Here is a 12,103-nt window from a genome sequence, read left to right on the forward strand (position 1 = left end):
TCAAGTGAACAAACATTTATGAGATAAAATCACATTTACAAAACTAAATTATTTTTTCCACATTTATGACATATTATTTCATGAAATCAATTTTGAGAATGCAGTGGATTAGGTAGTTTTTTTTTTTTTTTCTCTCTCGAAGGTAAAGGTTGGTTATTCAAATCATAGTTTTACTTCATTATTGCATGAGGAAAAAAGAATTATCTTAAAGCAAGCATGTCTACCTCTAGTTAGGCAATAATGCACGAGAATATCTTCCCCATTATTGCAATCTCTATAATGTAGAAGATTTGGTTGACAAATTTTGGGATTTTCCAAAGAAAAGAGAAAGTTATTCCCTTATTTTTTTTTTTTAGGGAATTACAATTATTAATTCAATCAAGAATAAAAGAGCATTAAGAGAATTATATCATTCAACAAAAAAGTCATTGCCAAAAGAAAAAAGAACAAAAAAGATATCTAAATATGAAATGAATATGGCTATGAGAAATGACTTTGTAAGTGCAATCATCAACAAATAAGAAAAGTTTACTGAGATACTTGGGCTTGAAGATCCAAATTTACTATTTAGATCTTGTCTTTACTTGCAAATTTGAATCCTCCATATGTATAAAGATAGATGCATGAAAATAACTGCAAAACAAACTATTTAAAACAACTGCAACAACTATTTCTTGGTACCCGTATGTTTTTACCATGATGTTAATCGTTAAACTAATCTGACCTAAACCATAAACTGATTTGATGGCATGAAAACAAACCAAAAGAACAACAACAACAAAAAAAGTTGGTCTCAAAATCTCTAATAAATAAAGAAATATCTTTCCTTTTCAAAAATTTTCCCATATTTTTCACCGCTGAATAATTATATATATATATATCATATAATGATGACATTAAACCATTGCCTTAAAAAAGGGCTCAATCATAGTTTGAGGCGCTCATAAAAGCGGTACCCAAATTGTGTTAAAGAGACACCTCTCCTCTTCTCTCTCTAAAGGTTGTCTCTTTTTTAAACCTCTCTCCTTCTTTCTCTCTAGATTTGGTGAATCAAGTTCCAAGTTTTTGTACTGAAAAGTTGTGGGGAGAGAGAGAGAGAGAGAGAGAGGCTCTCAGAGTGAAAAACTTGAACTTAAATTTGCAGTCTTTAATGTTTAAATATCTGCAAAGGGAACCGACAGAAGACAGGATGGGTGTTCCTGATCCAGAAGCGATCAAGCAGTTTCAGTTGTTAATGGAAGAAGGTAAGAGTTTGAAAAACCCATTTCAAAAATATAAATGGATCATCCTCCTCTTGTTTGATCTGAGACTTGATCTCTTTGTTTTTTTCTTTTGTCTTTTTTGAATTTTACAGTTGATGAACCGCTGAAGAAGACATTTGAGGTTAGACCCTGTTTCTCTTTTGAGTTTGCTCGATCTGGGTTCTTAAAGTTTTGTGCTTTTGTGATTTGCAGTACCAGATAATGAAACCCTTTACTCCATTCACTTCATTTTAATCATTTAGCTTTGCTTTTTTGTTTTGTTTTTTGTTTTTTTGTTTTTTTTGGAAACTGCATACTGTTGAATCTTAAATCAGTTTTCTGGATTTGATCTGGGTGTCTGATGTATTGCATTTTGGGTTTTTCCTCATATTTTGGGCTGTTGGATTGATTAGCATGAAGTTCATCTTCTATGTTTGGAAGAGAATTAGTGTGTTTATTAATTAATACTTGATCAATTTGATCTTGTTAGTATTTTCGAAAGAGGAACTTTGTCTCTTGCTTTTATTGAGGGGAAAGTATGAATCCTGGCTTTGATCGGCATATTGGTCTTGAACAAGTTTTAACTATCTATTCGTAGATAATGTCAACTTTATTGTTTGAATTGACTATAGGTAGGTATTATAAGGATGGTGTAGAATTTACTTGAACTGAACCTTATTGCAATACAAGTGGGTGCAATGTATGCGCTGCTACTCTTGGCTATGCATTAGGAAGCCCCTTGGTTTCGGAAATATGGGAGAGGATAATACGTTCTATAATATATATACACATCTCTAACTAATCAGCATCCAAGAGAGAGGAAAGCAAGCCAATGGGAAAAATCATAGAGATGGCACAAAGTTTAAGACAATACTTGGTAGTGGAATGTTTTTGTTGGGGATAAATTGTTAAAAGTTGGTAATTTGGTTTTTATAATTTATTACCTGTACAAATGAAATGTACCTTAAAATCTAAATATTGCCTCTTCATCTTCAGAATGTGCACCAAGGGTATCCAAATGAGACATTTGTGCGGTTTCTTAAAGCGAGGGACTGGAATGTTGGCAAAGCCCACAAAATGGTTAGATTCATTAAGTTTGCTCAATAATTATTATAATGCCACAAGGCTCTATGCTTTGGTTTGCTTTACTAACAATGCGTAAATTGTTCCAGTTGGTTGACTGTTTGCAATGGAGGATAGACAGCGAAATTGACAATATATTGGCGGTGAGTTTTTCGATTAAGAAATTATTGGATAAACATCATATCTTTTGACTATTCATGTGTAACTCCTCTGTTTGATGTTTGTCAGTCTGATATTTTATTGAATCTTTGTATTTAGAATGTTTCAAACAGAGATAACTTTCTATAAAAGTTGGTGATTTAAATTTGAAAGGTTTTTTTAGAGCACTTATGTTTTGTTAATCATGAATCTCAATATGGCCTGTAGGAAGACTTTAAGGTTAGGTTATAACTATTGTTTACAGATTTGATTTGTTTGCTGGTTATTGATATGTAGAAGCATGACAGTTGCACCTTGGGCAAATCTCTACTTTCAGTTGCATTCAGAGAGCATACATCATGATCATTGTTTGGACGTGTGGTCCAGTAGCCACTAGCCACAACTGGTTGAACTTTAAGGCAGTACTGAAATCTGGACACGCATGTTACGGATGGTTAGAGGGGATATTGCATCTAAAATTTAGACACAAGTTTATAGGAATTAGTTATACTGTTGATTTTACTATGTCCATTCTACTTATGAATGGCATATTGCGGATTGATACTTGACACACTGTGGAAACGTAACTCTATATATAATGTGGTGACCAATGATTTATTTTGTAAATACAGAAACCAATCATCCCTACTGATTTGTACAGAGCAGTGCGAGATTCTCAGCTTTTGGGATTGTCTGGTTACTCAAAAGAGGTATTCCTTGATATAATTTCATGCCTTCCATTTCTACCATTATGTCGTGCCATATCCACCTTGTCGAAAAAAGGGTTGCTCAACATCTGAATATTCGTCTTTTGTCTGCAATAGTTGATTAGTTTTGGTTCCCTTATGGTTCTTAATGTTTAATTTCAAAATCATGATTCTCATGTAGTCCTATTTTTTTTTCTTCTTCCAGGGTCTTCCTGTCATTGCTATTGGTGTTGGGCTCAGCACATATGACAAAGCTTCTGTAAGGATGATATGTGGTTATAATGATATTTCATAGGACATTGGTGCACTTGATAATATATGTATATACATGCATATACTAATGATAATACTGGGCTCAGTCCATATATGTACTTTTAAAGCACAGTAAATATCATTGTTATAGGCCTTTATGTTGTATTTCCATTCTTTCAGTGGTATTAACGTGTGTGATTCTATCAATGTAGGTAAATTACTATGTTCAGTCGCACATCCAAATGAATGAATACCGAGATCGTGTAGTTTTAGTAAGTACTTAAGGTTATCTAGTCATGTTGCTGACACGTATTTTTATGTGTAGCCTGATCTGGTTTTTCTTTATTTGTAGCCTGCTGCAACAAAGAAGTACGGCAAATATATTGGAACCTGTGTGAAAGTTTTGGATATGACTGGTTTAAGGCTCTCAGCACTTAATCATATTAAGGTATCCCTAAGCATATATCATGAGCTCCTATCTTGGTCTGTGACCAGTGAAAGTCTTCTTATTCTGTTCTGTTGTGTGAAAATTATTCTGATGATTGTTTGTGGTCGTCTGATGGTTTGTTTTAGGTTTTACCTTTTTTTTCTTTTCCCTTCAAGACAAAGAAATCCAAATAAGAAAATAACTATATTGACCCAATTCTCCTCTGGTTTTCTGAGGGCCATATGACTGACACTTTCTTTGATCTGTTGGTGCAGCTTTTGACTGTTATTTCCACTATCGATGACTTGAATTATCCAGAAAAGACGGATACATACTATATTGTCAATGCCCCATACATATTTTCAGCATGTTGGAAGGTATGCCAGAGAAACTCACACTTTGAATAAACACATAGAAAAGAGGAAAACATGATTATGGGTGGTATGCCATCTTGAGACAGAATTATTAATGTCTAAATTCTAAACAGGTGGTAAAACCTCTTTTGCAAGAAAGGACTAGGAGGAAAATCCAGGTTCTTCAAGGTTGTGGGAAAGATGAATTACTCAAAGTAAGCATTTTCTTTTAGTTCAAATATCACCATTGGCTTCCTACTCCACTTCTGGCTTGCCATTTTGGTACTGTTTCGTAATGGAGTTATGTACTTCTGTTGACCTATAGGTTAACTCAAGCACTCCAAACCAATTTTGTTATACTCCAGCTGCATTTGTTCATCTGCATCATGTTCTATTTCTTTGATGGTGACAATCTGACCTGGAAATGTGTATGCAGATCATGGATTATTCGTCCCTCCCACATTTTTGTAGAAAACAGGGCTCTGGATCATCTCGGAATTCAGAGAATGGACATACTAGTAATTGTTTCTCGTTGGACCATGCTTTCCATCAAGAGCTCTACAATTTTGTCAAGCAGCAAGCTATTCAAACGGAGCGTGTTGCACCAATCAAACAGGGATCCTTCCACGTCAATTTCCCTGATCCAAACCCTGAAGACGCAGAGATTGCGAAAACCATAGAGTCTGAGTTCCACAAGTATGGAAACCACAACGGCCTCAACGGCCTCACCAAGTCACTAAGTGGCCTAAGATTTAACGGTTCTTGAATCTCTATTTTTAACCTGTATGACGGTTATTAGCGTCTGTAACCTACATGAGTAAATGACAGTGGCAACATTTCTATGAGACCAGAATGTTGTTGTCATATTAATTCTATGTAATAGTTTATGCTTGCATCAGCTTGATGCAGATTCATTTATGACAACAGCTAATCCGGTGTAGCCTGAAGTACCACCGATCATAATCCTTCTTCCATGTATAGGAAACACTAATCTGTTCTACAAGCTAAATCCCACTAGTGTATCACAGGTTATTCAAACGAAATAAATTTAGCTTTACCAACGAGATTACTGTTTAATACTATACACTGATCCTAGGAGACTTGGGACTGTAGTAGGTACCTTGACCCTGGGTGAAGGTATTTTGGTTTATTATTTATTTCTTCTTCATCATGTTGATAAGAAGAAGGCATTGAAGTTAGAAGTTAGAAGTTAGAAGTTAGAACATAACGGCACAACAACAGAACCAAGACCCCGAAATCCTAGCATGACATTTATGCAACCACATCTATGATAAGATTAACGAGAAGGGTTTTTGTCAATTTACCCCATTTCTAGAGATTTTTTTTCCCACTTACCCTATTAAATTTTTTTATTTTCTCTCTTACCCAAAACACTCTAAGGAGGTCTTCCCTAATATCTCACTAAGATTTTTTGTTTGTTTTTTAATACCATTTTACCCTCATCCCTTTGTTACTTAGAGAGAGAGAGAAACCATAGGAGACTTCACCGGACCCGGTCACCTGCCGCGGGCATTCGCCAAAATCCGATCACCAACCACAGCCCACCGGAATTTTCTAAAAACCTCTATTGCCCCCCAATAGAGGGTCAATAAAGGTCTATTGCCCCCAATAGTCTATTGCCCTATAATCGATGTCTATTGCCCCCTAATAGAACTTTCGGTCGCCGGAATGAGAACTAATTAGACAAATAAAATTTTGATTAAAGAAAAAAAACGAAGAGATTATATCAATTCAAAACATCTATTGCCCTCCAATAGACATCTATTGACCCCCAATAGACATTCAAAAATTTTTTTTTCCTTTCCTTCTGTCCCATTACTTAAAAAAAGAAAAAAAATCTTTCTGATTTGGGCACCCATGAGATTCTCAGGAGCTTAAACCGCTGCGTCGAGTGGAAAAAGCCGCCACCAACTGTTGCGCGTCTGGAAGCTTCTTGCAAAATTCGAGGACCTCCACCTCCTAACGGACACGGAGGATTTTCTCCGGCTCAAGAACCAGTTGAGGTCCCTAAACCAGTTTTCGCCTAAACCGTGTTGGAGAAGATCCATCTCCTCTGTTAAACCTCCCGTCAACGAGTCTTCGTCTTCCTAGATCAGATCGCTGGTGCTTTGGAGATCCGTCTCGCTCAGCCCAGACGAACGATGACCTGCAACGCTGTCACTAGCTCACCAGAGCCTCCGTCGTGGAGCAAGCCGAGGTCCTACCGGTTCCGAATCCCGCAGGGGGAGAGAGAGGGAGAGAGAGAGAGAGCTGTGAATCGTGACTGGAGAGAGAGGGGAGAGAGAATCGCATGGCAGTGTTGTAGTTTATTAATTAAGCTGAGGGCATATTTGTCATTTCTCTTTAAATTGTGTTAATGGGAATATAAATCTCTTGTTGGGGTAAGTACGATAATTTTCCTTTATTTTGGTGCTTTGAGTCAAGAACCCTAACAAAGAAATCTAAAAATGAAAAAAATAATTATGCACATATGCCCAACACGTTTCTCGACTGAAAGTCATGCTTCAATTTTTTACTTTTATTTATTTCTTTTTATTCAATTTATATTTGCCAATAGCTTCCTCATTGGCAAAAGTTATTCCTCATTTTTTTTTTTAATTTCTTTTCATTTCATTTATATTTGGATAAGGCTATGGTATGTTAATATTTCTCATATATCAATTATTTTTACCAAATTGAGGACTTATTTTATCACTTTAAGAACTCATTTTATCATTTGGGGACTCATGTGGTAACATCCTCTCAGACCAGATACTGATCATCGCCTTGGTAAGCTATTGCCTCACCAACTAGCTAATCAGACGCGAGCCCCTCCTCCGGTGGATTCCTCCTTTAACAAGAAAAAAATTTATCACTTTAAGGACTCATGTTATCACTTATCACTTTGAGGACTAATATTACTATTTTGATGACTAATTTTACCGCTTTAAAGTAATTGTATGCATGTCATATGTTAACAGTAAGGCTATGGTATGTTAATCAAAACAGCGAACAAAAAAAAAGTCACTTATGTTGATGGGTCTCTATAAATTAGAAATTTATTTATAATTTCCCTATTTCTATATCCACTTAATAGAGTAAATAAATGCATCAACTTTCTGGACAAGAGAATTGATAGGTCTATAAATTAGAGAAGTCTCATTATTAGTGAATTACGTATTTCATAGCAAGAGTCAAGAGACCTTCTCACCTAAGAGACTGTTAGAGACAAGTGAATCTGAGGCCTACATAGCAAAATTAAGCAAATGAAACTTATCACATCACACTAGAATTGTCACTACTGCCTGACTGGGTTCAACTAGATTGTACTCTTGTAGGAATTCAATCTAATTTCTATGGATTGTTTGGCATCCCACGAGGATCAACCAACATTCGAAAATGAAACTCGTTTGATAAGATTATCGATTTCAAATCACACTAGAATTGTCACTACTGCCTGACTGGCTTCAACTAGATTGTACTCTTGTAGGAGTTCAATCTAATTTCTATGGATTGTTTGGCATCCCACGAGGATCAACCAACATTCGAAAATGAAACTCGTTTGATAAGATTATCGATTTCAAAAACAGAAGAAATAATAATAATATAATGGGGCTTGTACATTTGTCAACCCAGTGCATGAACATGAAAGCAGACCACATAGGTCTCTGAGTTCAAAGCCTATAGTTTGTAACTTTGTATGTTGATTGTAGTGTTCACTCCATTCCTGACTGTATTAAGCAAAACTCTTCTATTATCAGTGGCTTCGATTCAATAAATAAGAATACATTGATATATTCACAAGTACAAATTATATATCAAAAGAAAGATGAAAGACACAATTCCAGTATTCCCGCCCGCGTTCTTACACATATGCACACATGTATCCAACCCTTCTCCCTTCTATAATCTCAGCACAGATCTTTCGTTTTGCTGGGACCTTACAATTCGATGTAGTATCAAAAGCCATAATGTAAACTTTGAGGAAATAAGGGGGGTTGAAACTCTAACCTATAATATGTTTAAACAACACAAGATTGGATTCGGTTTCATCTCAACTGTTTGTAGCAACTGTAAGCAACACCAACCGACACAGCAGCACAAACAATAGCCAAAGCTGCATATGTATCTTCCCGCTCCCAGCTCTCAGACCATGTTGGCATAGCACAAAACTTTCGAGCAGATGCAGCTTTGCTTCTGCGTGAAAGTAGTTTGCTACTGCTCTTTTTCTTTTCAGATGTCTCTTGTGTTGCCATCATATTCAAATCAGGACTACTTATCCTATCTGTTAACGAAGTGTTCTGGCAGCAAGAAGAGCTTCCGTTTTCCTGGCAACAGCCCCCAATTTCAACTTGAGATCTGCATGTACCAGTATTCATCCCCCTTTCCTTCGTTTGTGTCAGCTCTGTACTTCTTTTCTCCACATTTGACTCGCCATTGGGCTGGAGCCTTAGTTCTTGAGATTTCTTCTGTTGTTCTTCTGATAAACCCATTTGACCCCTGAAATCACACCATATAGTCTGTCAGTACGTGTCAAAGAACTTGCTGACAAGAAACACAAATTTAAACAAGAAATGATTAAATACTTCTATAATCATCAGCTATTAGTCTAGATTGGTTGAAGAGACAATGTTCTGTTCCATGTTTCAGTATTGTACTTCTGTGAGAAAATTTACACAGCTAACAACTTTGGTTAAGGTGCAAAAGAGGAAATGAGGAACTTCGCCTAAGATCCAACTGTACAGTCAGCATATCAGTAGTCTGCTTTTGAAACATGAGAAAACTGCTTCCATAGCAGCCTAGAAATTATGAGAGACAAAAATGAAACTGAAAAATGACTACCTCCATAGCCAGTCTACAATTTCTCCTCTCCCAATATGCTGCTCAAGCAATTGAGGTACATCTTCTGGAGCAACATATCCATACCTATGCGAAATAAAACGATCAGACAGCTCAAATATCAGTACAGTAAGTAATAGAACTGGATAACAGTAAGAAGCTACTGGGAATGAGAACAGAAAAAAGCGAAAAATTAAATGAATTAGGGCACAAACTTCCTTACCAGTGGCCAGTGACTTCTTTGTTGATATTTGATCCAAATATAATTACATTTCCTGCATACTTATGCCCCCCAATGTGTGAACATGGCCTAACAGACATTTTACCTTGTAGACCATGCAAATCTATCTCTTCTCTGAATCTATTGATCAAGGGAGGCCCACAGACTCCACAACGGCGATCCCTGGACCCATGAGAACATACAAATATGTATGAACCCCTCAGAGTTTCAGGAGTTCCAGGCAGCCACTCACCATCCTTCACAAGAACTTCTTCAACGAATGTGTCAACATCAAAATGTGTCAATCTCCTGCAATGTTTCCACCAAGTCTGTCAGTATTAATTTTAGGGAATGTAAGTCAAGAGAATAATATCTAAAGAAATCCTATTGTAGCAAGTATATGACCTGTATCTGATCATGTCGGGGAAAATTAATACATCACCATTTGAAGTCTCAGTTCCATCGTGCCCTTCACATATTGTTAAGCGAGTCTAGAAGAGGAAAGAGATGAATCAATGAATGAAAATGAATATAGCGTTGACTGAAATTATACAACCAATTCTGGACAAGACGTAAAAAGGAAATAAGCTGAGAGTTATGACATGCTATTTCAAGTAGCATGCAATGCACGGCCAATAAACACACTTCTACTAGATTTTCATAGATTTATTCGTAACAAAACAACTGCATATGCAAATATTGGACAAGTTCTTGCAGCATTTCATATCTTTGGAAAGATTGTCTACTGGAAGTAGTATCTAAACAAATATTCCGACCACCTATCCTCATTATAAGGTGATTGACAAGTTGAAGACTAATATGCCATCATTTTACTAAAGAACACCATGTTTTGGGAAGTGACCAAGAACAACTATAAGAAGAAGAAGAAGAAGATTATATTCGGATGATGTTATTCACAAATTTGAAATATGGGTAAATAATAGCAATTGAGTTAGATAATTAATTGTCATAGATCAGATTAAACAAGAGGTAAACTCAATATCTCTTATCTGACAAACAATAAGAAAACATTACACGAAACGTTTTGTACTTCTGTCAAAATCCCCCTACTTTCCATAATATCTTGAGCAAAGTTTTACTTATGTCCAAAGTTACGTTCTTTGAAACGATTTTCGAATCCAAACACCAAAACTAAAAGTAGAAAAACCAAAAAGATGCATTCTCATAATTCAAAACACCGTTCTTCAAAAATCCTAATACCTCATCAATGAAGCTCAAAACTTTAGTCATTTCTAACGTCTAACAGTAGCCATTTAACAATGACCAAAACTTAACACATCCAAAATCCAAAACTACCCCAAAACAAAAACCCCACTGAAACAAAACAAAACGAATCCCTTCAACTTCAAGCTACCAGATACCAAATCACATGCTTCCAAATCAGTCTTACATTACAAGAAATCCACAAACCAACCAACATTTCACCTTAAAGCAAAAAAAAACCACCAAATCACATAGCCCTAAAACACAAGCAATCCACAATCCTAAGCAAAGAATTCAATTCACCCCAATCAAAACCCACTAAAGCTCACACCTTTACAATCCAACCAACCCCAATTTCACCCAACTCAAACTGAACCTCCCATTTCAAATCAACACCCACTTCAATTCACCAAAATCCAAACCAAACCCCTCAAAAAAAAAAAAAAAAACTCATTACCTCTTTCCTCATATCCACCCTCCTCGCCATCACCGCCGCGTGGAGCAGCCTCGGCAGCCGATCAAACTCCGCCGCCTCAATCCTCGGCGGCCACACCTGCGGGTTCTTGTAGCACAAAAACACATGCCTCTGATAAAACTCCACCGTGCCGGCGAGTTGACTCGTCCGGAACTCGCCCCTCGAAAACCCAAACTCGGCGTCGCTGCCGCTCGCGCTAGTATCTGCCAACAAACCCTCGTTCTGGAAGCTCCCGGAGGCGCTGGTCCCGATGTGGGAATTCGGGTCGGAGAGGAACCCGTCGAGCGGGTCGGATATCACAATCGGGGAAGACGACGTGGATGGGGGCGTCGTAAATGGGAGCAAGGAGTCGTCTCGGTCTCGGGCGCTAGCCATAGAGAGAGAGAGAGAGAGAGAGAGAGAGAGAGAGAGAGAGAGATTTGAGAAGAAGAGAAGAGAGGGATTGAGGGAGTGAAGAGAGTTTTTGAGGGGCTCAAAGTTGGAGTTGGAGTTGGGAGTTGGTGTTTTTTTTTTTTTTTCTTTCTTTCTTTCTTTTTCCCAGTGGTATGGGAAGTGGAGAATGGGATGGGCCAAGGAGAGACTAGACGACTAGTAGTAGAGACTTTGGTCACAACCGAATGGGGAATTACGACACGTGCTTTTATGGGACAAGAGTCGTATTTGACTCTTTCAGTGCTGTTCTTTTTAGTGCTTTTAGCCCTACATCTCCAAAATTCTTCTATGCACTAGCAGCGTACCCGGTATTTGCTAGGTAATCGCAGCCCTCGACACCCTCTTTAATTTTTTTTTTTTTTTAAGTAATAAAATTGTGGCAAAGTGTGCTATCACTCTGAGCCGGGACCTATTTTGGATATAGCTCTACCTATGAGGTGTTTTTCACAAACAGATGATCGAACGTTGAACTTCTTTGAGTATCTAGCTCACATTCGCGCAACTTACAAGCCTAATCAGGTTTCCGCTAGACTTTCATCTTACATTTACAATCCACACTCTATGTTTTCTTTTTTAGTAATTTTAATATTACATATTTTATGATCCAGACTTCAAAAAGACAAAACTCAATAACATAGAGTGTGGATCGTAAGACCTATACTCTTTTTTTTTTAACAATTAAAAACTGCACTTAATATTATCTAACCGTTCA

The 12,103-nt window shown here is 37.0% G+C and overlaps 2 protein-coding genes across 2 annotated transcripts; one reads left to right on the forward strand and one right to left on the reverse strand.

The window, feature by feature from the left end:
• The first annotated feature begins 943 nt into the window (after positions 1–943).
• Positions 944–5,204, forward strand: LOC112166407 (SEC14 cytosolic factor). The gene is made up of 11 exons (XM_024303248.2): positions 944–1,244; positions 1,355–1,383; positions 2,238–2,321; positions 2,414–2,467; positions 3,095–3,172; positions 3,375–3,428; positions 3,634–3,693; positions 3,774–3,869; positions 4,124–4,225; positions 4,336–4,416; positions 4,638–5,204. The coding sequence occupies exons 1-11, from the start codon at positions 1,151–1,153 to the stop codon at positions 4,965–4,967; spliced, it is 1,062 nt and encodes a 353-aa protein (XP_024159016.1). The 5' UTR covers positions 944–1,150; the 3' UTR covers positions 4,968–5,204.
• Positions 5,205–7,929: 2,725 nt separating this feature from the next.
• LOC112167012 lies at positions 7,930–11,483 on the reverse strand. The gene is made up of 5 exons (XM_024303956.2): positions 10,942–11,483; positions 9,666–9,751; positions 9,264–9,569; positions 9,044–9,127; positions 7,930–8,701 (listed from the first exon to the last, which is right to left on the reverse strand). Exons 1-5 carry the CDS (start codon positions 11,332–11,334, stop codon positions 8,251–8,253), a joined length of 1,320 nt encoding a protein of 439 aa, XP_024159724.1. The 5' UTR covers positions 11,335–11,483; the 3' UTR covers positions 7,930–8,250.
• Between the last annotated feature and the right edge of the window lie 620 nt (positions 11,484–12,103).

This window comes from Rosa chinensis, chromosome 5 (assembly GCF_002994745.2).
Source record: "Rosa chinensis cultivar Old Blush chromosome 5, RchiOBHm-V2, whole genome shotgun sequence".
Taxonomy (NCBI): domain Eukaryota; kingdom Viridiplantae; phylum Streptophyta; class Magnoliopsida; order Rosales; family Rosaceae; genus Rosa; species Rosa chinensis.

Excerpts from the sequence above, each read along its gene's own strand:
- LOC112167012 (XM_024303956.2), bottom strand. The coding sequence starts at position 11,334 with ATGGCTAGCGCCCGAGACCGAGACGACTCCTTGCTCCCATTTACGACG. Across the intron at positions 9,128-9,263 it reads AAAGAAGTCACTGGCCACTG|GTATGGATATGTTGCTCCAG; the intron begins GTAAGGAAGTTT and ends TATTTCGCATAG. Across the intron at positions 8,702-9,043 it reads ATTGTAGACTGGCTATGGAG|GGGTCAAATGGGTTTATCAG; the intron begins GTAGTCATTTTT and ends GTGTGATTTCAG.
- LOC112166407 (XM_024303248.2), top strand. The coding sequence starts at position 1,151 with ATGTTTAAATATCTGCAAAGGGAACCGACAGAAGACAGGATGGGTGTT. Across the intron at positions 3,870-4,123 it reads CAGCACTTAATCATATTAAG|CTTTTGACTGTTATTTCCAC; the intron begins GTATCCCTAAGC and ends CTGTTGGTGCAG. Across the intron at positions 4,226-4,335 it reads TATTTTCAGCATGTTGGAAG|GTGGTAAAACCTCTTTTGCA; the intron begins GTATGCCAGAGA and ends AATTCTAAACAG.